The sequence below is a fragment of the Rhinolophus sinicus genome, chromosome 15 (genome assembly GCF_057876585.1).
Source record: "Rhinolophus sinicus isolate RSI-liver-muscle chromosome 15, RSI-T2T, whole genome shotgun sequence".
Taxonomy (NCBI): Eukaryota; Metazoa; Chordata; class Mammalia; order Chiroptera; family Rhinolophidae; genus Rhinolophus; species Rhinolophus sinicus.
In genome coordinates this window covers 102,722,226-102,749,691 of record NC_142515.1, presented here as the reverse complement: position 1 = coordinate 102,749,691, position 27,466 = coordinate 102,722,226, and the positions used below count along the sequence as shown (strand labels likewise).

General features: G+C 46.6%; 1 protein-coding gene across 4 annotated transcripts in view; it reads left to right on the top strand.

Annotated features, from left to right (window-relative positions):
• GATA4 (GATA binding protein 4) overlaps positions 1–27,466 on the top strand; it is a 75,490-nt gene that overhangs the window by 21,831 nt on the left and 26,193 nt on the right. For 3 of the 4 annotated variants that reach the window (XM_019733258.3, XM_019733255.3, XM_019733259.3), the window contains exons 1-2: positions 3,514–3,654; positions 7,204–8,314. In XM_019733258.3, coding sequence (XP_019588817.1) covers positions 7,699–8,314 — 616 coding nt within the window. In that variant the 5' untranslated portion in view covers positions 3,514–3,654; positions 7,204–7,698. Of the gene's footprint in view, positions 1–3,513; positions 3,655–7,203; positions 8,315–27,466 lie in introns of those variants that run through there. The other variant, XM_019733256.3, reaches the window with a different exon arrangement.

The window sequence follows — 27,466 nt, the reverse complement described above, 5'->3', positions numbered from 1 at the left end:
TTGTCTGTCCTGGAGCCTTTGCGCACAAGTCCGCAGAGAATCGACTACATCTCGGAAGGAATTCGTTACACAGAACCAGGGGTGACTTCTGTAGTCCCCTCTCTGGTGCTTTCACTCTGGGGGCTTCTTGTTCTCGATTATAAGACTTTTGGGGCCCCGTGTTTTTTTTTAAGGCGTCGTTGGTTTTCGAGTAGTGTGGGCACGGAGACTGATTTCCGCAGGATGCCCCAGGGCCTCATCAGCCAGAACTTGAGATTGTAGCACAAGACATGGCGTTTAAAACAAGCCCTTGGATCCCTCCAGGAAATCCCGGGAACCCCGAGCGGGCATACCCTCGCTGGTGTCACTGTGAATTCCATCCACTGTTTAACTTTTTTTCCCCAGGGAACTAGAGTTCAGATTCCTCTGTATACCATGTCCAGCCTACAGCTGCGTCTCTGCTAGGGTACAGACCGGCTCAAGTCCCAGAGGCCTTAATGGAATAAGGAAACGCAACCTATGCTTGGGTCCTGGAGAGATTTTTGTTTAAAGCTTACAGTACCTCCAAGTAATTCTTATGTGGTCTAAAATCTCGCAACTCGACTCTCTACTAGACCCGGGGCTTTGGTAAAAAGAGGTCCAAGACTTTCACAGTATTACATTTTCCCTGTGGAGTATGGGAAAGAAAAGCAGAAAGAGGACGTGAGTGTGGTTGGGCCACATCCCAGGCCAGCCCAGGAATATCTCCTTAAAAATAGCCAAGACTCGGAACCTCAGAGCACCCCACCCCCTCCCAGCGGCCTCCTGAAAGAGGGAGAAGCCTGGGAACCTGCCGATAAACCTCCTCCAGCCGGCGGGCCAGCGAGGCCTTGAAATGCTCCCCGCTCCTGGCAACGCACGGCTGCCGAGGCGGCTCCCGCCTCCCCAAGGGAGGGAGGGGGCCAGCGAAGGAAGGAGGGAGGGAGGGAGGGAGCGAGGGAAAACGAAACACCCCAAAAGAACAGGCCACTCGCCAACCACCCTCTGCACTGTCCTTGAGCAGAGCCCTTTGGAGAGAAAGTCGGGGCGCTGCGCCCAGAGAAAAAAGCCAGGAAACTGGCACAAATTTCTCTGTCCCAGGCGCCTTCTTAGGAGCAACGAATCTTTCAAGGTTCCCAGGCTTCAGCCCACCAGGAGAGTGCTAACGGGGTGGTGGAGAGCGTGGGTAAAGCTCTGTCGTGTGCCTGCTCAGGAGCAGCCCCCCTATGAATCCGGGTTTCTTCAGAAGCAATTGCTGAGAAAAAGCAGGCTCTTCCATCAACGGTCTCACAACAGCTACAGAGAAGGGCCTGGTATTGCCTCCATCACTGTACAAAGGAGACTGAAGTCCCGAGAGGCTGGGGGGAAGAGTGGAGAGGGGAGGGGCTCGCCGCAGGGCACCCAGTTAATGCGAACCTCAGCACCCGGGATCTCTCTCCGTGCCCCACGCCACACTAGTGGAAGAAGCCCGCGTGGGAGCTTGTGTCCTTGGCTTTATTGAGGACGCTCAGATCGCCACACCACCAAATGCTTAGCCCCAAGCCCCTGGCTTGTTGCTAATTCACTGCCCAGTTTCCAGGCTCAGCCCTTTTCGCCTTCTGAGGGTCGCACGCGGGAGGAAGCAATGAGATTTTGGGTATCGCTGTAGCCATAAATCCCCACCGAGAAGAGAGAAGAGAGTGGCTGGGGCAGCTCTCCGCTCGTCCAAGCCCAGAATTTCAGCTCTCCAGAAAGCTCTCGTGGGCCCCAGACATAGGCCTTTGACTTCGAGCCTTTCTCCCTCGTCCCAATGGGAATGTGGGCCCTTTTCAAACAGCACACAGGGGCGCGTACACTTCTCCGCTGCGCCTGAAAGTGCTTGGGGTCAGTGTCCTCACGAAATTGCCTTTTCTCAGTTCCAGCCTCGGGGATCCCCAGGACCCCTCCTTCTTAAGTTCTCAGGCCTGGGATCTGCAGGGCCAAATTTTGCAGAGGCGCTGGCGAGGAGTTGGGGGAGCTGGAGAAGGGACCCTAAGCCCGCCGTCCTCAACTTCCGGGGCACGAAGGGACCTAGGGGGGCAGCGACCTGGAGGACTGCGTTGGTGCGTCTAGCCCGCACTCAGACCTTCCGCCGCTTTTCCCGTAGCCTCAGTTTTCTCTCCTGCTCTCGGACCCCTTTGGACGTCCGCACCTTTAGCTCAGGGAAAAGAATTCCCCGCGCAGCCGCGCTCAGTCCTTCCTCTGGGATTTTCCTAAGAATCCCCACGAGTTGGCCACAATCCCTTTGGGGGTTTCCTTTCAATCAGCCCCGCGTCCTAGTCTCATCCTCAACTCCCGAGTTGCTTTTGCACAGACCGGGTATCCACGATCGATGACCAACTGCGGAAGCGGGTGTCACCCCTACCCTTCCTTTGGAGCCGCACAGGTTTCGCGCAGGGTGGTATCCCGCGCCCCTCCCGACCCCTCTAATCTGGTATGAGAAACCTGCTCTCGGGAGAGAGACACGGCCTTAGGGGGAAAAGAAAGTTTAACCGAAAGCGTGAGAGCCACCGGCCGGCTGTTATCTGGGGCTGAAGGCTGCGGTAATCGATGGGTTATTTTTACGCGGTAATAGGGCCCTGTGATTGCTCTATTAACCTTTAGACCTGTCTGAGGGACTCTCCGGCTCTCAGCCCCGCGGCGCTGGGGCCTCTAGGCGCTGACGCCGACTCCAACTCGGGCCTGCCACTTTCCCCCACCCCCGCTCGAGGGAGGGGGCTGAGGCCTAGGGCAGAGCCCTCTGGGCCGAGACACCCCGCTGCACCGCGGAGCTCCCCAGGCCCCCACCACGTCCCTGGGATTAGCGCAGCGGCGCGCAGGCTGCATTGAAAACGGAAGGATCTGAAAGGAGAAACCGCAAGAGATGGGAAGCGTCACCAGGCAGGGGTGCACATTTTGCATAAATACATAAAACCGAGGGCTCGAGCAGGCGCCTTGACGACTCCTGGGGCTGCTGGGAAGGAGAAAAGGAGGCTTCCGTCTCCGCGCTCCTATGTGAGGGAGCCAGTCCCAGGTTTGGTGTCTCTTCCACTTATCCGGAGTCCGGGACCAGGAAGATCCCTATTACCCACTACTTCCCGGGCACACCCTGGAGACCGAGTGCCCAACACCGGTTCGGGGGGCCCACGAAGAAGTCACCTTCCCCTCTATCAGCTCCGCCCCTCACCCACCGTGTCCAGGGCCGCGGCGGGACCCGGACTATCAACAGGCGCGTGGGGAGCAGATGGGAGAGAGCGGGCTCGTTAATAAAGGGAACTCTGGGCAAAACTGCAAACCAAATCGACTTAAGTCAGGGCGGTGGGTGAAGCCCCGCGCTGTGGCGGTAGCACTTCGGCTTTTTCCGTGGAGATCCCTGCGGCTGGACTTTGCCTGCTAGGGGAGTTTTTTGAACAGCCCTGGAGCGGGGCGCCCAGCAGAGGTGCTGTGGCCGCGGCGCACCCCCGCCCCCTGCCCTTGCACGTGACTCCCACCAGCCAGTCAGCTGCAGCGAGCCGGAGCGCAGGGGCGCGGGGACCTGGGCGGCGAGCTGGGGGACTTGGAGGTGGCCGGCACAGTGGCTGCGAGAGGTTCGGCTGCCGCCTAAGCTTCAGGGCCCAGGAGAGCGCGCGCCTGCCCTCCTGGAAGCTCCAACCTCCGCAGGTACGACTTTTTCTTCCCTGCCTTTGCTCTTTCCCGCCATCCGCGATATTCCGAATTCCCCCGCGCTGGTTTGCCGCGGAGTAGAGAGATGACTACCTAGTAGGTGGAAAGGAGAGTTGGTCATTTCTCCTGCCCCAAATTGGCCAAAGCCTGCTCGACGTTTGGCTTTGGCTTAGCAGCTTCTTTAAATCAAAGTAAGATGTGGGGGGACAGCGGAGAGGGATATTCGGAGTTGTTTTTGGATTATTTTTGTGCGAACTTGAACGTTTTTAATCCCGGCCCGGCATGCAGATTGTCCAGCCCTTGTTCGCACCTCGCAGGCCTGGGCCTGAGTGATGATGATGGCCGTGCGAAACCACCCTGACCAATTGACGTGGGACAGGCCACACGGCAGCTCGAACACGGAGGGGCTCAGACGCAGGAGTGTCGCCCATCGGCGACTCCGGGGATGCAGAATGGCGATGGGAGGCAGAGGCCCCGGGGAGGCGCTCTGAAGTCGCTAAAGGCTGCTGAGCGCCTGGACTTTGTCGATGCCCTTCTGGCCAGCCTCCTCGCTTTCCTCACTGGGGTCCCGGGAGCTAAACGCCCCTTACGAAGCTAACAGTCCCACCCACCCACATTGCTTCTGGGTGACACTAGCTGAGAGCCGGAACCCGGAGGGGAGAGTGACGTCCCTCCTCTGGCCACGGATTGCTTGCCCGGATCCACGATATTATGTTTCTTGGCTTTGGTCTGGGGGGTCACCCAAGGGAAAGGAGGATGCCCGAATGGTGAAATGCCACCAGGTTGAGGGAACGAGAGGTCTTTCGGTCGGGGGAAGAGGATAGTGAGGGACTCACGGCCTGGGGGAGTCGGCTGGCGCTGCGGGGAAGGTTGGGGAAGCGCTTTGGGGAAGTATTTCCTGTGTTTCTCAGAAAAGGAACAGGCAGCCAGGAGCAGGTTTCAAGCTTTTAAAGACAGAAAGTTGTTGTTGCGGTGACAGGGTGATGCCACTACCCTTCTGAGTGCGTTCGTCTGTAAGTTTTCTGCGCAGCAGGCGCAAAGCGAAGGCGCCAGCTGAGCGGAAAGAGCAGGAGCGACTTGTAAATGAACGCGAACATTCTGGCGCTCTGGATCCTCCAGCTCTCAGAAATAGATCCGAAAGGGGACCATGGGCTAAATCACGAAACTGGAAAGCATTTCCGGTCCGGCCTCTGAATTTGGGGTGAACTGGGATGAGTGATCAGGAGAGGAAAAACTGGGGCGCAGGCCTGGGCCCCCACGGGAAGGCCTGACCTACTCTGCCATTGTTAGGAGCTCGCTGGGTTCCCTCAGCGGACGCCTAGACTGGGGCTCAATTACAGAAACAAGCAAGAGTCGTTTTAAGGGAATAGTTAATTTCTTGCCTTTCCAGAAACCTATGGAGGGGTATTTTCTCTACTTTCTGTTGTCCAGTAATCCTGAGGTAATGTATCAGCCATTTAAAAAGGCAGAGAATGTAAGAAAGACTGTTAGATTTACGGCATTTTTAGCGCTTACATTTTAAAGCTTGTATGTATATTAGAAGTTGGATTACAAAATTATAAATCTTCTTTTCCTGCAGTTATGTGAGAAAAAAAACGACATTATATTTTAGAACTGCAGTAGTTGAGCATTACAGAAAATACAATGAAGTAGGTCAACTATTTGATTTAAAAATTAAATTGTGTACATTTTATTAAGGTAAATCTATATATTTACTTAATGAAACCCAGAAATTCCTATGAGGTATTCATTTCTTCGCCTTCATTTTCAAAGGGGAAAGTTGGTGATTTCAGGTCAAATTTTTTGTATTCTGTCTCTAACCAAATGTCTAACTGGAGGGAAATGTCCACCAAACCAATAATTTGTTGTATAGCTTTGAAAGTAAATAATAACCATTTAGGTGTCAACATGTGACTATATAATACAGTGCTATTAATTCCATTATTATTAGTGATGTTGCAAAAATGGTTAAAAGCATTATATAATGTGTACTAGAGATTCCACACCCAGAAAAATTTTACAATAATAAAGATATCCATTTATTATAGTACATGTTACTTCTGAGGCACTTTCTTATGGTGCCTTACATTAGAAATCTGTAACAACAATAATAATAATAATAATCAACAATTATATAGAAGTTTTTGTGCCTGTTATAACAGTTTTATAAGACCCTGTTATAAGTGCTTTACATATGTTAATCTATAATCCTCATCATAACTGTATAAGATAGATATCTTTAACATTTGCATTTTTGAAAATGAGAAAACTGAGGCACAGAGAGCTTAAGTGTCTGAAGTCATTCATTCAGTAAGTGCCAGAGCCTGGATTTAGTACATAGTTCAGGTAATATCTTTGTAAGTCTCCTATTGAAATGAAAAAGAAACCACTGTTAGGAGTAGCTGCCTCTTCATAAGGAGAAAAGTGGGAATGTAGTGGACAGCCTCAAACCCTTGGAACCCTACAGATCCTGTTCCCTACCCCCTTTAATTGTACTTTGATCTTCGACAAGTTTCAGAACTTTCCGATGCTTCAGTTCCCTTCAGTTCCCTCTTTTGTAAAATGGAGAGAGACACTGTTACTCAGTAGAGTGTGGAGAAAAGGCCCCGGAACAGAGCAGGTGCTTCAGAATGTGGAGCTCTTATTTTATCAGAAAAATTGCCTGGTAAAAATCAAAACACAGGATACAAGGATATAATCAAGTGCTACAAACTGTTCTTTGCCCCAAGCAGTCTCATTGGTATTCTAATTCCAGAACCAACGATTCTATATGAAAAACCTATTCAATGCATTGTAATAGTCCAGTGAGTAGTTCAGTAGAGTGACCGTGTACATTCCTCTCACTTTTCTGGTCTTAATATCCAATCTGCAAAATCTCTAAAATATAACTATTTGCCAGAAAGACGTATCTTGTCTGATTTGATGTCCACATGGTATATAGTGTACGGGCAAGAGATTTCACAATCATTTTCATGGAACTGTAGCAGACCCTGTACTCATTTATCGACTCTATGTCTAGTTTTAAAAGAGAATACTACAAATGAAAATTTCTTAGGTTGCTGGTTTTTATGAAGTTTATTATTGTCTTCCATGGGCAATCGGAAGTTCTTTCATGGCCAGGTGCGCTAAGAGATAGGTGAGGGAACAGAGGAGACGATCGAGATTTCTTGGGTCCCGGTCACTCCGTTGGAATCCGAAACTCTTGGACGTGTAAAATACTGGGACAATAATATGCTTGAAAAATAAGGTACAATTAAAGTCCTTCCTGACAAGCAATAAAAAAAAAAAAAGGCCTAGATCACAACCAATAATTCCATGTCCAATAACCGGGAAGCCGCTGCATCTCCAAGAAACCCCTCCCCGAGGATTTCTTGGGGCAGCCAGACCCTACGGCCTCCGCAAAACAAAGACCGCAGGTTCCCTTGGAACCGCGTGGCCTCCAAAGCTGTTGCGTTTGCATTGCAGGATAAGCAACCACGCATAGGGAAAGTGGGCTTTGAAAGCTCATGATGAACTTTTCTCCCTTCTGTCGTTCCTCCTGATTAGGACCGCGGCTACTGCGTAGAGGAAAAGAACCAGCCGGACCCTGGGCTTTGGAGCCAGCCTACCGCGCCCTGCGCCCGAGGCCGCGGTCTCCTGAAGACGGTGCGCCGCGACAGCCCCCGGCGTGACCCGAAGGCCCGTGCTGCACACTCGAGCCCAGACCCTACCCCGCATCTTCGGCCACCCATAGGCGCTCGGGACCTCCAGGCCCTAGGGTGGATTCAGCCCCTCCTCCACCAGCTCCTGGAACAACCAAAAATTCAATTTGGGATTTTCCTGAGTAAACAAGAGTCTAGCATCTTCTGTTCAATGATGGATTTAATACGTACATATTCTTGAGGGATATTTTTTAAACATTCGATTTTTGATCTTTATTTTGTGACAGCCACTCACCTGTACATTATTTTTTTTGTGTGTGATTATTATTTCCTCTCCGCACATTGCTCCTTGACCCACGAGTGAGAAAAAGGACTCAGAAGCTGAGAGCTCCCAGCAGCGATGTACCAGAGCCTGGCCATGGCCGCCAACCACGGCCCCCCTCCGGGGGCCTACGATGCGGGCGGCCCCGGCGCTTTCATGCACAGCGCGGGCGCTGCGTCTTCGCCCGTCTACGTGCCCACGCCACGGGTGCCCTCCTCAGTGCTGGGCCTGTCCTACCTCCAGGGCGGAGGCGCGGGTACTGCGTCTGGAGCCACCTCGGCCGGCAGCTCGGGTGCGGCCGCGTCGGGTGCCGGGCCCGGGACCCAGCAGGGCAGCCCCGGCTGGAGCCAGGCGGGAGCCGAGGGAGCAGCCTACACCCCACCGCCCGTGTCGCCGCGCTTCTCCTTCCCGGGCACCACCGGGTCCCTGGCAGCTGCCGCTGCTGCGGCCGCAGCCCGGGAAGCCGCGGCCTACAGCAGTGGTGGGGGTGCAGCGGGCGCGGGTCTGACCGGCCGCGAGCAGTACGGCCGTGCAGGCTTCGCCGGCTCCTACTCCAGCCCCTACCCAGCCTACATGGCCGACGTAGGAGCCTCCTGGGCCGCGGCCGCAGCTGCCTCCGCCGGTCCCTTCGACAGCCCGGTCCTGCATAGCCTGCCCGGCCGCGCTAACCCCGCCGCCCGACACCCCAATCTCGGTGAGTACTGAGCGAGAACACTGGGGCGGGATGGGGACCGGAACAGAGACTATTCTGAACCCTGTTTGGGGCGTTTAATTTTTACAAGGGGTAGGGAGCTGAAGGGAGCAGGGACAGGGGCGAGGGATGCGTGAGTTTCCGGTGAAAGCAAACTGGATGACAAGTTGGCGAAGCGGGGCGATGGTGGCGTGAAGGTCAAAACGCCAAGGAGCCCAGATTCTGTTAAGTGAGGGCAGGCCTGCCCTCTAGATTCTTTTATGAAAGAAGACTGCAAAGTGGCAGGGTCTGAACGCGTCCTGCGAGGAGCCCAGACGTCGGGACTATCTGGGCCTGCGGTGCACCTGGGCAGGCGCCCATCTGTGGGTGCCTGCGGGAGGCGGCCGGGCTCACGGGACAGCCACGAGGAGCAGCCCGGGATCCCTCGGTGGAGAGCGCTAGTGATCTCCGGGTTTGTGCCCCCATTTCCTTCTCTCGGAGTCCTCCGCAGGGATCTGATTACATTGGGATGGGCCCAAGATCTTCTGGGCCATTTGGTGGCCCAGTTGGAGGATCCCTCCCGATGGCAGATGATTTTCCTGTCGGAGATTTCACACCAGGAACAAAGGAGGGACCCGAGGGATGGAAATGGGTTGAACTGGGGCCGGCACCCTGTGGGTGCCTCGGGGCCAGAGCCTATTGTCTAATTGTGCAGATGCGCCCAGGGGTGCGTTAAATGAATGCCTGGTCAGGGTCCTGGATGGGAAGTCCGGAGGGGCTTCTTTATAATGCCCAATTTAAACGGAGACTTTGTCATGTCATCCACGTGTTGTTGAGCTTCCGCTTATCCCGAGGGCTGGGGTTAAAAATAACAATCCTAATGGGCACAAGATTTCCTTTGAATATCGTACCTGGGGAGGACGCCAGACGTGTGCACCCTTGCTCGCATGAACAAAATGAAGTCTAAGAAAAGGCATAGTTGCTTTGGTCTGGGAGGGAAAGGGAAGTGGCAACCACTAGTTAAAAATGCAAACGACCTCTGGTCCTGTGGAATTTCAGGAAGGGACAGGATCGGTGTGGATGGAGATGACTTTTGTACGGGAGAAGCCCAGACTTAAGAAACAAAGTTAACATTTATTGACTACCTACTAAGTGCTAAATCCTTTCGCATTTGTTCTCACTTTGAAGAGTAAAGCCTGTTCCTCGCAGGTTTCCACTCTTGGGCTGGCTCCGAGAAGTGTCCCGGCTTTGAAGAGCTTTTAAATTATTTTCTGACCCTGGGTGGCCAGGGAAGGTCCCCAGGGGGGTCCAGTCAAATACACATCCCAGGTAAACTGATTAACTGTGGATGTGGCGCCAAGGCAGAGTCTGTGGCTCCTAGTTTCCCCCTCCCCCTTGCGGGGGAGCCAGACGGCACACCCCAGGAGAGGAGGGGCACCTCCTCCGGAGCCTTTGGGGACGACCTCCGAGAGATAGCGCGCGTGACATCTCCATACAATGGCGGCTTAGGGTGGGTGTGTTGGGAGTGGGGTCGTGGGGGTGGGGCGCTTTGGCTCTGCATTCTTAGAACTCTTGCTAGAACTTCTGTTTTAAAATAGGTCCCCATAGTTCTGCTTCTTTTAACTTGGAGGTGGGGGTGGGGCGATTGCTTCCTAACTCCTCTAATCCTGGAGCATGAATTTGGTGTTTGGTTAGGGGGGAAAAAAAGAGAAGCCAATGATGGAGGATACTTCCTGGTCATCAGAATGGCAACCACAACCATGTGAAAAAAAATGCACTATGTGAGTGAACGCGGGGAGTCTTTATATCCTAAAATGTAACCCATACCAAGCAAGAGGGTGTGAGTAAATAATGTTTCCCAAATTACAGCGTCAACAAATGGCAAGCTGACCTCCTAGGAGAACCTCCTTGCCAAAAGGTGGTGCCTGTCTTGTGGTACTCTGTGCTCTGTCCCACCTGAAGACAGCCCTTGGGTCTTGCCTAACAGCTGGGTTTTCTCTTTTGCACATAGCCAAGTGCTTTAAATGGGCCAGTCATGAAAGCTTCCGTTATCTCTGTGAGGGAACGCGATGCAGGGTGAATTTGTTGGCATTCACGTCTTCAGGTGGCACTTACATAAAAGCAAGTTAAGTTGAAAGCAGTGCATGTAAATTGGCTTTCTATATGTTGCTCCCATCGCATGGATCCTCCTGTAAATGCCCAGTAACTCTCTCAAGGATCAACCCTGGCATATTAGCAGATGCTGAGTGATAGAAAGATGCTAGAATGATGATGATAAGGGATTACTGGTTCCATGGTATTTATTGACAACTTGCTGTGTGGGGTTGCCACCAGGCCCTCAGATGGCAACACAATGTGGTGGTATGACAGGCAAGCCTTGATTCAATTTGAGGGGCCCCTGTGATCTTGGGTAAGTTATTTACCTCTTTCAGTCTCCTCTCTTTTTCTATTAAGTGGGTTAATCATAACTACTTTTAGTATTGTCTTAAATTGGAAAAATAAAGTAATTTTTGTGAAATACTTGTCGTTGGCTCTTCCTAAATGGTGGCTATGTTATTAAGCAGTCACACGTCATCATGTAGAGTGATCAATTTTTCTGATTTGCTCAGGACTGAGGGGTTTCCCAGGACTTGGGAATTTTAGTGCTAAACCTGGGACCATTCCCAACAAATGGGGATGCTTGGTTACCTTAAACAGATATGAAAATGGTGAGTGACCCAGCGCATGCTACAGTAATGAGAGGAGCGAGAAGGAGAGAAGACAGATGTGGTTCTTCGCTTTGTGTAAGAATCTGGAAGTCTTCTCCTAAGTAGTGCCATCTGCATTTGGTCTTGCAGGGTGAATAGGAGTTTGCCAGGAAAAATACCTGCAATTAAAAAAAAAAAGTTATGCCCTCATTTACCGTCTCACTGTATAGTACCATGAAATGATACAATACAGCTTGGCTTTTGCTTAAATAATATATCACCATAGTAAAGCCTCACAGACTAACTCACCTTTCACTCAGAAACTGTTTTTAATTTCAATGAGGAGAAATAACAGAACACCATCATTTTTCTACAAAGTATTAACTGCCTTAGTATTAACGATAGGTAATATATCTTGCCAGAGTTCTTCTGTTGGTTATTGGAAATAGGCAAAAATCAAAGAAATGAAAGGTAACAGGGGCCTCTGTAAAGCCCTGCACTTGGGTTGGAAGGAATTACTCTACCTTGACAATGTCTATGAACTTTAATTCATTTCAAGTTCAGTATGAGCCTCGGCCCTACAGCAACTGCTGAAATTGTTACTAAGGCTACATTAGTGGAATTATGTGACCTTTCTGAGGGCAGCTAGAGTCTTACTCATATTTAAGTGCCTGGCACATGCTGGGCACTTAGCAAATATTTGAGTAGAGATCTAGGAGGCATTTGCCTTAGTACTCTGCCCCGGTCAAACCACACACAATGGCAGCTTAAGAGGCCAACTGGGGAGCCTCAGGGAAGAGTGAGCAGGGTAGGAGAGGGTTCTGGAAACTTTGGGAAACCACTGGAGCTGTTTAGATTGGAGAAGTCACAGGGTTGATAAGAGAGGGAGAGAGTGACTGTGTACAAATATCTAAAAGGCAAAAGTCTGTGGCCTTCTAACTTTATGTTGTTCCAGGTGAGCAGGTATCAGGTTTGAGAAGAACACTTTCTCACACGTGATTGTAGTTGTTGAAACGGAATATGGAATATGGCTTGTCTTCATAGTAAAGCTCTGGGCACTGAAAGTTCTTAAGGAGAGACTGCATTGCCATCTGCCAGTGGAGCGGTGCAGGGAATTGCTTGTTTGTGTGCATGAGAAATAGGTATAGCAGGATAATATAGTAGCTGTCTCCTTTTAAAGGACCCAGTCACAGTGGTTACACAGGTATAGCGATTTGTCAAAACTCATGGAAATAAACTATTAAAACGGGAGTACTTTATTTCATGTATATTATGCCACAATAAAGTTGATTTCTGTACCAATTAATGCTTGTAAATTCTTAAGGCTAAAAAGGAGACAATAGAAATGATACATAAATACGCCTTGAAGGAAATATTAATAGTATTGTGGCAGATATTACTGGAAGAGCTATGAAAATATATTTTATTATAGAATAACAATTCTTTTGTGTAATAGAGAAACAAGCTATTTTCCAAGGAGCTTAAAAATTTTGAATCATTTTAAGGGTTGACTAAAAAAATACCAACACAGTGAAACATATGTAAATCTGTCAGTGTTGCCCAGATGGTTTCTTTAAAAGCTTTGCCTCATTCGCCGTGTTCTAAGAGTTTGTTTTTGGTGTAGGTCGGTGGAAAATTCTGAAGTGTTCTCTAAATGTTTTGGGGGATTGCTTATCAATGAGGCCAGTTGGTTTTCAAAGCCAGTTCATTTATACAGGGAACTTTGTGAGATCAAGTCTGAAGTAGCGTGTTTGGCTAGAGAATGATTTGTCAGTCTTTAAGAAAACCAGTTGTTTAACTTTCCGGTTACCACCCTGAGCAGGTCAGTCAGAGCTGGGGCTGGTCTGTGGTGCTCCGTTGAGAACCAATGAGATGGGAAAGGTGTGTGGGGGTGGCCAGGGGTGTGTCACTGCTTCTAGTGAGACCTGTCACCTGCCCAATTGTGTGTCTCATCAAAAGGTCAGGCCACATTTGCTAGGCACTTTCTAAGCACTCAGGTTGAAATGATGCATGCACAGGAGACAGTTTTAGATAACACTTTCTTCTGTATCCTCCACCCAACCCCCGGTTTTTTTTTTAGTTAAATTAGCTAGGAAAACAAACATACTCTGAGGTGTGGGGAAGCAGGAACTCGGATACCTGTGGGTGGGAGTGTAAATTGGTACAACCTTTATGGAAAGCCCTTGCTGGTAGCCCACAAATTACAAAGTAGATACCCTTGACCCAGAAATTTAACTTCTAGGAATTTATTCTACAAATATACTGGCACATGTTAGTTGTAGCACAGTTCATAATAACAAAAATTGGAAATAACCTAAATGTGCACTAGTAGGGGACTGTTTGTATACATGTGGTACGTGCAAACAATAGGATATCATGGAGGCAGAAGAATTAGGAAGTTTACTATGTAATAGTATGGAGTCCTCACCAAGACATTTGTAAGTACAGGATGTGTAAATGTCACAATATTTGTGTAAAAAGAGAAGAAAAGATTATATGCATTTGGAAATATTTAACTTATCTTTGGAAGTAGTATTCACAAGGAATTTGTAACCCTGATTGCCCACGGGGAGGATAAGGGCATTGGTGAGGGTTAAAGGTGGGAAAGGATTTTCACCGTATATGCCTTGGAACCTTTTGAATTTTTTTACACATCTTAATCATTTTCTAATAGTCATTTCTGTGCTTACTTATTAGTCCATTAAATACCAAGAAGATACATTTAAAATATAGGGGATTAAAGTTGTTTTATTTTATCATCTTAAGCATTTTAAAGTGTATAGTTCAATACTATTAAGTACCGGGGGTGCCAAAAAAATGGATACAAGTAGACACTTTGGTCAACGTTGCTCAAGCAGTAGTTCGCCGTAATCAGAAGTGTCTGGATGCTGATGGTAACCACTTTGAACACCTCTTGTAATTGCAGAAGTCAAACATGACTTGTATTTCTCTTTTGTTATCAGTATATATTGAGTAGTACAATTTTAATACAGTTTTCCTTTCTTAAAATGTGTATACATGTTTTTGGCACCCTCTGTGTATTCACATTGTTGTGAAACAGGTTTTCAGATCTTTCTCCTCTTGCAAAACAAACTGAATACCCATTAAACAGCTCCCCATTTCTCCTTCTCCCTAGGTCCTGGTTATCACCACTCTACTTTCTGTCTCTGTGAATTTGATTACTTTAGATATCTCCTGTAAGTGGAATCATACAGTATTTGTCTTTTAGTGACTGGCTATTTCATTGAGCATAATGTCCTCAAGATTCATCTATATTGTAGCATGTGTCAATTTCCTTTCTTTTTAAGGCTGAATAATAGTCCATTTTGTGTATATACCACATTTTTTGTATCCATCCATCCATCCATCCGTCATGGACACTTGATTTGTCTCCACTTCTTGACTTGTGAATAATGCTGCTGTGAAACGTGGGGGTGCAAATGGAACCTTTTGAATTTTGAACCATGTGGATATATTACCAATTTAAAAAATATCAAACCAATTAAGTTTTTAAAGAGACAGTGTTCATGAATTAACTTCCTGAAAGTCTCTCTCCCTCTTAGTTTATGAATGCACAGGAAAAGTACTTTAAGACAAGTTTTTGTTTATTGAATATGGCTTTTGATTTCTGCTTATCCAACAGATTGCTTTACTGAGAGGACAAAACAAACAAACAAACAAACAAAACACCCTTATCCTACTCACAGTAATGTCTACAGGTAGCAGATCTCAGTCAGCCCTTGTCAGATGCCCCCACTCCCACACTGACCTGGCTTCGTAAGATGCTTGCCTCACGGGCACTTACACTGGTGACTTTTCCTGGTATGAGCAGCTCTCCCTCACGTTATACTGGGGCTGGATCCCACACACCACTAACCTCCCAGAGTGATGGGATTGTGTTAGAAAAACAAATTACCTTCCTCCAGGGCGAGGTAAGTCTTTTAACCAATTCTTTTCAGCCTGTCCTTTTAAGACAATTGAGTTGTATGGAATTTAGAGATGCAGCCAGTTGCAAATGTTGCTGCTTTTTTGTTTGCATAAGAAAGAGACAGGACTGCTGGTTTTATCACTGCCTTGCTCTAGAAGAGGGCAATTCTTGTAGGCCCTGGGAAGCTGCTGCTTTTAAGAAGTTAAGGGGGCCTTTTGACATCTAAACATACAGGTATTTGTCCGCAGGTGTCTTCTTTGGCTTGCACACCCCGAATAAGATGCAGGGAATAAAGCTCTCATGGTTTGGGGATGGGTATCTCTCTGTTATATTGACCTTCTGTGGTCCGCACCATGGTTTCACATAACACATTCCATGAAGGATTATTTAAACATTTTGTTGGCTATCTATAGAAATAGTCCTTTGTCTCCTTCTAAAGAAGGTAGGGAAGATAATACGAGTGGGGTTATAATAGGAATAACCTCGGATCTGTGTTAATTTATACAAAATAAGTGCAAGTTTGGGTACATTAATGTTTGGAAACTAGCTAACAACTTTTTAGGGCTAGTAGCCTGTATCTTGCACTATATATATATATATATATATATATATATATATATATATATATATATATATATATATATATATATATATATACTTGTATCTTGCATTATGTATGTGCGATTTATATATAGTAAGTTGGATCCTTTATCAAGGCTCAATGAAGAAGTTGTCAGGTGACAGAGACTTTTAAGTCCTTGAGAGGTAGATACTGTGATCTCCATTTTGCAGGAGAGGAAATTGATGCTCAGAAAGAGTAAGTAATCTGCCCCAATTCCCACTGGTAGGAAACAGCAGCTCTGGCTTAGAACCCAGGTGAGACCCCCTTCCAGGACTGAGGTTTCCCCCTATTTACCATACTTTGCATGTGCACTTATCCCTTCAGAACCAGAGTACGTGGCGGTGGAAGGACTCAATTAAACTTTAGGATTTTCTGTTACTTGTCTCTCCATCTGCTCCCTCTCCCCTGTGTCGTTTCTCTCCTGTGTTTTCCTGCTTCCCCCCAATGTCTTTACAGGTGCAATGTCTTCCCAAGTAACCTTCCATCTCATTCCAATACTGCGGAACTTGCAATGTTAGTAGGAATCCTTGCCTTGCACAAACTTCCTTTTCAGCCTCGTGTGCAGGGAATTTAAAGAGAGATTTCCCAGAATTCAGACCCTCCAAACTGGAGGATTCTCACTCTGGGGAGACTATTGGCTACAGAAGAGCAAAACCATGCTGCTCTCTCAAATCCCTTTCCTAAACGAAAACAAAACCATCTCTATATTCCCCTTTCTCTGAAGATTCAAATGTGTTTGTGAGAGGAGCCGAGAAAGGAGGGGAGAAAAGCACAGTAATTATGTTTTTGATAAAGACTGAACTAGAGTCATGGATCAAGACAGTGACTGAAACTCCAGGCCGGAAGTGCTCCATCGGTCTGAGCTGAACACAGAAGCCACCAGTGGAAGCTTTCTCGTTTCTGGCAGGGGGCCTAAGGTTTTATCTATTACTGCTCTGTAATCAGAATTGAGCCCGGATATTCAAGCCTCTTATCTGAATGAAGGGAATTTGGATTTCTGGCCTTCAGCCTTTTGCAGAAACCCCCAAATTGACTTCATATCTTTAAATTTTTTTTCCCCAAAGGAGGAATATAATTCAGGCAGGTAAACCATTCCATATGTTTAAAGTCATTGAGAAACCTCTGCAAGTGTGCAATGTGGGGCTCTTTCACTCCGTGTTGAATAGTCACAGATATACTTATTTTGGAGGATAAGAAAGTGAGGGGTTACCACCACAATTTGGTGGGCAGTTTTGAGGATTATTAAGCCAATCACAGATCCAGTTTTGCTTCTTAAAATTGACTTAGGTCATTAAATTATTTTTTTAATCTTCCTTTTTTCTTCCCGGTTTAAATCTCCGTTTCTACTTCTAGAAATCCAGTCAAACTTTATCACCTTCATTCAGAATTGATCGATAGCAACTGGTGAGCAGGTTAATTATAATCACAGAATAAACGCTGAAGTCTCAAAGTTCAGCACTTTTGCAATGTTTCCAAACCCCTCAGGGACCATGCCAAGAGGCTCATTGACCTGTACAGAGCAGGTGTGGGAGTTTGAACTGGGGGCAGACAATCGGATCTGATTCAAGACAACTCAATTTGGTTTCTTATCTGCAGCTTTTCCTATCTTATGATGTCTGTCATTTCAGATAAAAATAAAGTTCAGTCAATTGAGCTGGGAAATGGCAAGTTACATTTGCTTCTGATAAAAGTTTTCTAGTTGCTGTTTTATCAGATTGGGTTGAAATTGTATGTGTTTCTGTCAAGGTCTGCAATGACCTTTTCAGATATTTTATCAGGTATTAGGTGGGGAAACTTTTTTTCTCTTTTTTCTTCGACCTAGCAAAGAATGACCTGACTTCCAAGACCATAAATCAAACCAGGTAAAGAGAGGCAATAATACAGGTTACCCCTCAAAATTGAGTAGGCGGGGAAAACAAACAACAAATAAAACCTTTCCCTAGCATAAGGAGAGAACTTAACTTGACCCTAAAGAAAGAATGTGGTTCTCACGGAGTATACTTAATAGGAAAATACTGCTTATTTGAAAAAAGAAAATGTTTTCCAGGTCAAAGATGGCTTCAGAAAAACGAACTTTTTTTTTTTTTCCAAACAGTATTAGAAAAAATTATTCTTTTATGAAACTCCATGTATGTTTATTATGGAAAAATGAAAAACTCATAAACCAATGCACAAATATTTGGTAATCATACCATCCAAAGATAACCACTGTTAGGCATTAATCTTTGACTTTTTAGTTACCGTATATATACAGGTATGTGTGTATCTACACATTTAAACAATCATAAAAGTTACTGTTTAGTTATTTCATCACTGAAGACAGTTTTTATAAGATTAGTGACTCAGACTGGCTCCTGAAGACAATCCCTCAAATAGAGCAAAAAATGGGAAATTGACTGAAAGAACTGCCAATAATAAATAGTCAATCAAATGGGAGAGTTGTGGGTAAAAACATAGTTCTTCAATCTTATAGTATACTATGTAGAGCCAGTTTAAAGTTAGAGCAGAGTTATAAGTTTTAAATGGTTGCCCCTTGAAGTGAGGTGACCAGTTGCAGGGTGTGTTCATTTGTGAGGCTCTGATTTGCTGGGAAATGTGAGCAGTAGCTTCCAACCCACTTTGTAGGTGAGATTAGTGAGGTGCAAATGCGTCAGTCTGGCACTGAAGGTCTCTGGGATTTAGTCCTGTGCTCTCATTTTTGTGCCGGATGACTTTAGACCACTTACTATGCCTCTCTTAGCTTGAGTATCTGAATTTATAAAGTTACGGAATCAGGCCAGGAGCAGGCACGGTGAGAAGGGCGGCTCCAGGGCCCTTTAGGGAAATTTAAAATCCAGAGTCTTGCGCCATGATAGTAGGTGATGTTGGCTTTATCTTTCCTCATACCAAAGCTACCATAGTAACACATAACCTTCATGAGCTTTGCGGGGCATCAAACTTGAATTCATGCAGTCTGAGGAGAGGAGGTTTCCATTGCTGCCTGCCTCATTTTAAGCAACAGTATCTGTGAAAAGTTGGGTTTGATGGCCCAACTTAATTTTTTCTTATACACGATAAAATACTTAGCTATTGAAATGTAAAAACTTTGGGAAACCATGGGTTAAGTGACCTCAGAGTTGGTCTGAGTTTATTGTTTCTTTGGTTTTGGTTTTCCGTACCAAACCCAGTGTCTGAGGTTCCAGGCGGCCATGGAGACCCATGGAGGATGGAGCTCTGTGACAAACACCAGTCCCAGACACATCATTTGCGTCATCAGTCAGCCAGCCAACACATATTTTTGCCTGCCTCCTGTGAGCTAGGCACTTGTGCGGCTTTGGAGATCAAAAATGAACAAGCTGGTCTCTGTATTTCTAGCAGTGTGATTGGGGAGATAAAAAGTAAAGGTATAGCCTTAGACAGTGTATGGGGAGCAATAGTGGGGTCGTTCCACAGGAGCCCTTAGGATTCTTAAACTGGCTTTGTCACCAGAAGTGCAGACCAGGTTTCCTGAAGGAGGGGACTCCTGTGTTGAGTTCTAAACGGTGATTAGGAGTTTGCTGGTTTGCTGCCTTGGGGAAAGGACATTCCAAGGTGAGAATGTCTCTTGAATCTGGCTATTCTGCAGTGTAGGGTGGGAGGACATGACGCTGGAAAGCAGGCAGAGGCATCTAAAGGCTTTGGACTTGGACCTGATGAGAGAAAACTTGAAAGTAGAGCAGTGGCGTGGCGGGATTCAAGTCGCATTTTGGATGAATCACTTTAGAAAGGCTACAAATGGGGGCTCTCAGTTTTGTTTTGTTTCGGCCTCACTCGTGCAATGTAGTGCCTGCCTTTCCTCTGTATTTCTGTACCTGTCCCCACTTAGAGAAGGAGCTCTGATGGAAAGGGAGCCACATGGTACAAGGATATTTTGGAGGAGTTAATGTATATGTGCGTTAGCAGTAGGACGCCGCATGGCAGTTTGGTTTGTGTCCAGGCTGAAGTGGAAAGAAAGGGCAAAAATCCAGGCCGATTCTCATTCCCAAACCAGGTCCTCCCTTCCCTGCCTTGAGAAGGAAGAGGGGTGTGGCTAATCTGCCCCCAGAGGCTGAGGCCCACCCTCTTGTAATCCCACCTTCCGTGTGCACTGTCTCTAAAGATAAGGTTGGTGCCTGGAGTGGCCTTGACTAGGAATGTAGATAATTACAGAGGAAAGCACTTTCATGCAGGTATGCGTCACTAGACCCTGTAGGTTGGATTAGCCAGAGCACCAGGAGGCTTCAAGGTGAAGATGAAGACATTAAATTCAATTCTTGCATTTTAAACAATGTTTAAGTATGTTCAATTTCAAACATATGCAGAAGTAGAGAGTAACTATTCATCCCCCAGCTTCAACAAATATCAACTCATTACCAGCTGTATTTCATCTATACCCTCCCTTCCCCCATACTACGTTATTTGGAAGGACATTCCAGACAGTTTATCATTTCATCTATAAATACTTCTGTGTGTATCTCTAAAAGATAGAAGGGCATTTAAAAACAATATGGCCCCAGTGCGAGTATCACTCTGATACGAATTAACTATCACTCCTAATATCATTAAATGTACAATCAGTGTTCAAATTTCCCATTTGTCTAATTTTCCTTAACAGATTGTTCAAATCAAAATCTAAATAAAGTCCATATGTTGCCTCTATTGATAAGTCTCAAGTTTCTTTTCATCTATAGGTTCCCTTTCACCCTTTCTTCTTTTTCTTTCAATATATTTATTTGCTAAAGATACTGGGCTTTTCTTGTAGAATTTCCCACAGCCTGGATTTTGTGAATTGTGTTCCCTTCATGACATTTAACATGCTCCTCTGTCCCATTTTTCATGTAAATCTGTGATTGGAAAAAATAGGCTTGATCATATTTAGTAGCCATTAATGGCCATTGCCTAGAGCCATTGTTTCATTAGAGGTTGTGAATGTTGACATTCTAATGCTTTCACTCCTTCATTTATTAGCGGGAATACATCTATAACAATAAAAAAATTCAGTTTATCAAATATTTGGTGACTCTGAGCTACAGCTTGTATATGAAAGGCAGGATAAATGCTTATTGTTTTCACTTTACTTTTCAGTATTCAAATAATGAATTAGTTCTCTTTGCATCCTTCAAAAATTACCAATGAAATGAAATTTTTTTTGGTATCATTAGGAACTTGTGGATTTAAATATGCGTGATATATTTTGATATGTGTAGTTGTCCTAATTGATGCTCAGATTGTGTCCCACCTTTGCCAGTGGGAGCTTGTTCAAATTGGTTCCTGAGTTGTCTTCTTGTTTTGTTTTGTTTTTTGATAAAATCTTAGTTTGAACTTTTCCTGCTTTCCATGCTACAAAATGTTCCCAACTCTTCTTATGCATTTCCTCCACCCAGACCTGGATTTGGTCATTTCTCCAAGAAGCCTTGGCTCTTTTTGTGAGGAATGGTTTATGGACAGCACTCTTAGAGCTGGCTCTCCTAGCTGAGCTTTTGGGTATTGGGTTAGTCATTCGATACAGAGAGTTAGGAAATTCCCCACCCCACCCAAAGATAAGATAAAATATATCGTGTTGATATCAATACTTTCAATTCAAATTTAGGTCTAAAAGGCTTTTACTTCCCATTATGCATCTTTTTTAAACTGTGGCAAAATATACACAACATAAAATCGGTCATGTTAACCATTTTTAAGTATATGGTTCAGTGGCATTAAGTGCTTCCATATTGTTGTGTAACCATCACCACCATCTAGCTCCAGAACCTTTTATCTTCCCAAAGTGAAATTCTGTATCCATTCCCCACTCTCCCCAGCCCCTGAAAACCACCATTCTCTTTTCTGTCTCTATGAATTTAACTACTGTAGATGCCTCATATAAGTGGACTCATACAGTATTTATTCTTTTGCGTCTGCATTATTTCACTTAGTCTAATGTTCTCCAGATTCGTCCATGTTGTACCCTGTGTCAGAATTTTCTTCCTTTTAAAGGCTGAATAATACTCAATTTATGTATCTACCCCATTTTGTTTATCCATTCATCTTTTCATGGACACTTGGGTTGCTTCTGCCTTTTGGCTATGATGAGTAATGCTTGTTGAGGTAATAACATTCAAACCTGTAGAGAATTTTTATAAAAATGTATTTGAGTCAAACAGAGGATATGCCTGGAATTAAGATCTCAACAGTCTGAGAAAAATGCTTCCCAGAATGACAGTTTGCATCAGCTTCTATGCATTTTGAATTAGGGAGGGAACGCAAGGAAGAGAGCATGCATGTGGGAGAAAGCAAGGTGGGGTTTGGATTGCAGGATACTTAAGATTGTATGTGCTTTTCTTGAGGCTGGCCACACTTATTTCAAAGGTTTGTTAACCTTGATGCACAGAAACAAGGGACAGGGCTTGCTTAAGGCCAAGATGACCTTTTACTAAAGAAGTTATACGCCTGAGGCTTGACTTGTCCAGTTGGGAATTTAGGGTCAATCCCCCTGTGAGGTTACTTTCCATAGAATCCCTTCTTCCACCCACATGTTGCTGTTTGACAGTGTACAAATGTCTGTTCGAATCCCTGCTTTGAGGTCTTTTGGGTTTATACCCAGAAGTAGAATTGCTGGATTGCATGGTAATTCTGCGTGGTTTTGAAGAAGCATCATATTCTTTTCCATGACAGCTTCACTGTTTTACATCTTTCATGCATCTTTACTTCTATAAATCTTGTCACCCCCACCAAAAATCCCATTCTCAGCAACCCCAACATAATTCCTCATTTGCTTTGTGCCATAGCATCCGTGGAGGCTCATAAAAACAGTACCAACACTTTCACTAACAGTTGATTACTGGAACCAGTTTTGTCCGTTTGGTCATTCCTTGCCTGTGACTGGATTTACACCCAGTATTCTTAGTTGTTGGCTTTGGACTCCTCTTCAACTACCTGACCTACATTCCAGCTCATGGTGGCCTCCCTCTGCTCCTAGCCCCCCCATGCAGTGCTCCACTCCAGATGGTCACTGGATCACCTGGGACTCGTCACCCGTATCGCGGACGTGGTCCCCCATTAGGGACTGGCAAGCTTGAGGCAGTTGGGGCCAGATGTGGAGGTACTTGCAAATCAGGCAGAGGGGTGTGGGGCTTTCTGCAGAGAGGACCAACATGACTGTGAAGGAGTAAGGCCAAGAGTGAGAGTGAGAGAGAGAGAGCGATGGCTGGCGCGGAGGCAGAAGGCAGGTGACTCCGTGTGAGACTGGCAGCAGCATTCTTTAGCCGAGAGGAGTAAGTAATGGCAGAGGACACGAAAGAAAAGGCCAGGGGAAGTCAGCAGGCCAAACGGGCGAAGAAGGGCATGGCTGAAGGCAGGGGTCATTATCATTCCCTTGAGCCCCTCAGCCATAATTTGAGGAGAAAGAGCTGTGGGTGGTATGTGTAAGGCAACTTGATCTACCTCTCATCCTCCCAGTTTACATGGGCTGGGGAGTGGGTCCTCCCAAAGTTGCCCGTCCAGTGATGGCATTGAAGTTTGCTGCCTTTCTTTTGGATTCTAAGCTGTTCTTCCACGTTGTCAAGGAGAATCACTCTTTAGACAGTGTGGTCCTTTTGCTTAGCTGGTAATCTCCTGGTGGGAATGGGGGTGAGGCAGCGGGGACACGGGGTAGCAGATGGGTCACTGGATAAAGGCAGCAGTCCTGGACTTGAGGCCTGACATCAAAGGCCGGCCATGTGGACCAGGCCGACGGCCTTCACTTCCATGGGATTCTACCTCCCCATCAGGAATTCATACTCCCTTTCCCCCCAGTACCTTTACTTGCTGGATTGAAAAAGTCTGGAGGAACTTTTGAATAGAGAGTTGAGTCATCTGTTGAGTAGAATTTCTCACCCCATATTTCCTCTTCAGCCCCCTCCATTGCCTGAGGGCTGGAAAATCTGATAAATTACTTCCCCCTTCTGTCGGGCAGTCTCTGATTGCTGGGGCAGCCTGGAAAATAAATGGCACTTCCAGGGAGGGCACCGTGCAGGAACTGGGAGGCTCTTATGTGACGGCTTTCCTTTGGAGAGAAGAGCAGATTCGACTGTATTTCTGGAGAATCCCTTGGGTTTTACCACTTCGGCTCAGTGAGTCTTGGTGTTTGCTGGGAAGGCCAGGATAAGTGGAGCTTCTGAGTCCAGTTGTTGACCAGAGGGAGAGACTTGCTGCTGTCTGTCATGGTGGTGACGGGCGAGGGCGCTGGAACCCAGGCTCACAAGTGCTGCATGAGGTTAGCCGTTATGACCTTGGCAATCCATCTGGTATCTGATGGTCTCACTGTTTCGCTCTACCCTAATAATTTCATAATGCCTTTTATACAGACAACGTTTGTCTCTTGTTCTCACTTACCTGACTTTGGAAGAACTAGAAACAAACAAGGGACCATTAAAGAAAACAGGTCTCACTGCCTCTTGGTGGCAGAGCAGGAGCAGAAGTTGGATCTTGTCAGAGATACATGAAAGCTGGGATGAGAGCTCTCATTGGAATCTCAGTGTGGGCTTGTCTCTGCTGGCAGCTGCGGTCAAGGCTCCTCCAGGCAGAATTCCTGAGAATCAGACATGGCTAGTGTTCGCACTGCATCTTATGGTGCTATCCTTTTATTTGGATCATGGTTCCATTAGACTGGAAGAATTATACCGCATTCATTGGGGCCTGTGATACAATTACATGGTAAATACTAAATAAATGTTCATTGTCTGAAAACGTGTAGTGTGGAATTCACCATGCAGTACGCGGGCCCCTTTGGCTCCATGTTCATACCTGCAGTATGAGCCCACTGAAACACTGACTGGAAGGAGAGTCTCCATCCTTCTAACGGGGACCCGAGGGGCAGAAGTCCAAAGATGAGCATGTCCCCACCCATGATCAGTTTTACAGGGAGAGGGACCTTGTGGGACAGGAGTGGGGTGTGGGGTCATGAGGAGATTGAGGGGCTGTAAGAATCATGCAAAGTCAGCCCAAACCTAAAAGGCCAGGAGGGAGAGAGAAGAGACTCGAAAACTCCAGTAGTATTTTCAAAGGTAACAACAAGGAAACAGGGCACATAGGGGTGGGACTAACATTTTGGATGTGGCGGGTCTGAGGCATGGGGGAGGGGCATGCAAGTGAGAGGCCCAGGAGGCTGGTGGCAGGGGCTGGAGTCTGGGGTCATCACTCTGAAGCCTCGTGAACAGGAGAGCGCCCCCATGGTAGTGGGGAGAGGGCCAGGGCCAGACAAGCTTGGCAGAGCTGCCTCTGAGGTGCTGGGCAAGAGGAGCCGAGCAAGGAAGCTAAGAAATAGATGATTGGGTGCCCTCATGTTTCACCTTGTAAAATTTACCTGGGCTTATTCCTTGATCCTGTGATGTTGCCTCGGGGCCTGATGGTACCCCTTGGGCTTCCTAAGTGCACTCCACCTCTCCCCCGCCCAAGTCTTTACATCCTATCACTGCTCTGGTCCCAGAGCAGATCCAGTACAATCTTTCCTTGCCAGTTTATAGAGACTTGCAGAATTTCACTCATCAAATGTGTCCTTTCCCAAGTTTGAGTGCCTAAATGCACTGTTTTCCCTCCTCCCCACTTTGAATAGATTCCCTGAGATCCTTCTTAGAGAGCCTCTTGAGGCACCAGGGCGAGTTTTGTGTATGTGGGTAACCACCTCTCAACTCATCATAACAAACGGGCTCAGGAACTCAAAGATTCTCTGTAGAAACAAACTCTCCCATCAGACTGTTTAAAGGGCGTAAGTGCCTGTTGATTTGGGAGGCTGGTCTCTGCCGGCTTGAAGTGCTTTACAGAAGTGACAGGACACTCTCCTGCGGGGAATGTTGATATTAAGTTTCCTGCCCTGTGTAAACACATCTCTAGGAATGGGATTAATAAAGGGGACGCTTTTCCCAGGACAAAGCAGGGGGCAGTGGGCGGAGAAGGATGAAGAGGACAGATGCTGGGGAGGGGAGCGCTGGCCAAATGGACCGTCTAGATAGCTGTGCATGGTGACGGCAGAGACCATTAACCAGACTTTTCCCCATCATTTTCAGAACTTTTGCTTATACTCTTTGTTGGGACCTCCAACTTTTTACTATTTGGCAACTGATAAAGGAGTGGCAGATGAGTCTTGTGGTTAAGAGAGCAGGTCTGGAGTCAGACAGCTGATTTTAAATACCCCTTAGGATGTTTCCCAGTTTTCACGTCCATAGAATTGAATAGAAGCTACTAAACAGAGTATTGTAATAGGAAATAATGCTCGTAAAGCGTAGCACTTGATATGCAGTAAGTGTGTTAAATGTGTTAGCCATTAGTCACCCATTAATAAATGTTTGCTGTTATCATTAAAGGAGATATTATTTCAAATAAGATTTTTTCAGTTCCACTAATAAAGGGTTAGGTTGCACAGGAGGCTGCGAAGTTGGATTAAAGGAAACTTTTGTGTTAGAATTCACCTTCTTTCTCAGTATTAATCTATATTTAGGGATATAGACCCCATATCCAACTTAATGTTTATAATTCCTCTACATAGGGGGGCACGTTTACATAAACAGAGGATGATTGGGGTGTAGATATCTGAAGAGTGACTTTTGTAATAGCTTTAGGATATTTTAAAATACTTCTAAGGGTGTTGGAACCAGTTGTCTGCCTCCAGCAAGAGCTGAACAAAAGGAAAAACAAACAAATGAAAAACCAAAGAAGCCACTTGGGTTGCATTCAGAAATGAAGGAACTGTGGAGGAAGCCCTGAAAGAGTCTGCCTCTGGGGCTCTCTGAGAATGAGTGAGTGAGGTCCCCTCCGCCTTTGAATTGCTCCTGGAGAGTCTTTCCTGGGGTCCGAACCACACATCCTGTGGCGAGTATTATCATGGGGCTAAATTGTGTTTGCTGAAAAGCAGGGGCAAGTCAACTGTGCTGTGGATTGCTGCCTGGAAGAACACCTAACCTTGGTAGCTCCTAGATCCTTGGGTTTGGAAAAGGAGATGAGGGAAAGGAGGAATTGCTTACTTGTGGGTTTTTTGTTTGTTTGTTTGTTTGTTTGTTTTGAAATAACCCAATATATGCACCTTCCTGGTCATTCCTACCTCTGACTGATTTTATGGGATGCAATGAAGATCCAGGTTTTTCTTGTGCCTCCGTCTCTACTGCAGGAGTGATATGGACTCGGTATCCATCTTAGAGGAAGTGAGCAGGCCATCTTTTAAGGACTATTGATGGAAACTGCATGGTCCACATGGGCTTTCCCAGGCTTCTGATTCCTTTGTAAAAATGAATGAATTGGCACCAGATGCCTCTGGTATCTACTGGCCCGTCCAGCTCTGACCATCTGAAAAACAGGAACAAGTGAAGGATGAGTGCCATTGGTGCTACGTATTGGTGCTATTACCCTCAGGAGCAGGGGTCTTTGTCTGGCCCTCCCTTAGGATCTGAGGGCAGCAACTGGGCAGAGGTACAGGCAGCAAAGGGGAGGGTAAAGGCTGGGTCCCCATCCATGGCTGTCCAGCCTTCCCAGCTGATGAGCAGTTTCGAGGAAAGTTGTGACATTCCATGGTGGCATTGAGACCCAGCAAACACTCTGAGAGCTTACCATGTTTGCTGTTCTCCTCTGACATTGTTTTATTCCCAACAACTGTCCTGCGGGCAGGAGTTGCAATGTCCATTGGCAGATGAAGAAACTGAGGTTACAGGGTGCCCAAGGCCACAAAAGAGCTGAGTCTGGCGGGACTCAGGTCAGCCTGACTTCCTGAGCCAGTGCCCTACCTGTTCCTGAGTGTCAGCCGCACTGATGGTGCATACGCCCATTTCAGGGAACTGTGCAGGCTGAGGCTGCCATACGTGCACCTGAACCGCTCGTCAGGGCTGGGCTGCTGGGGCGTCTTCCTTCCCTGGGGCTCTTGCTGACATGGGATTTCCCTCTCATCCTGGCTTTTCTGCAGCTCCTGCTACCTCTGAGCTGCTTTCTAGAAGACCCTG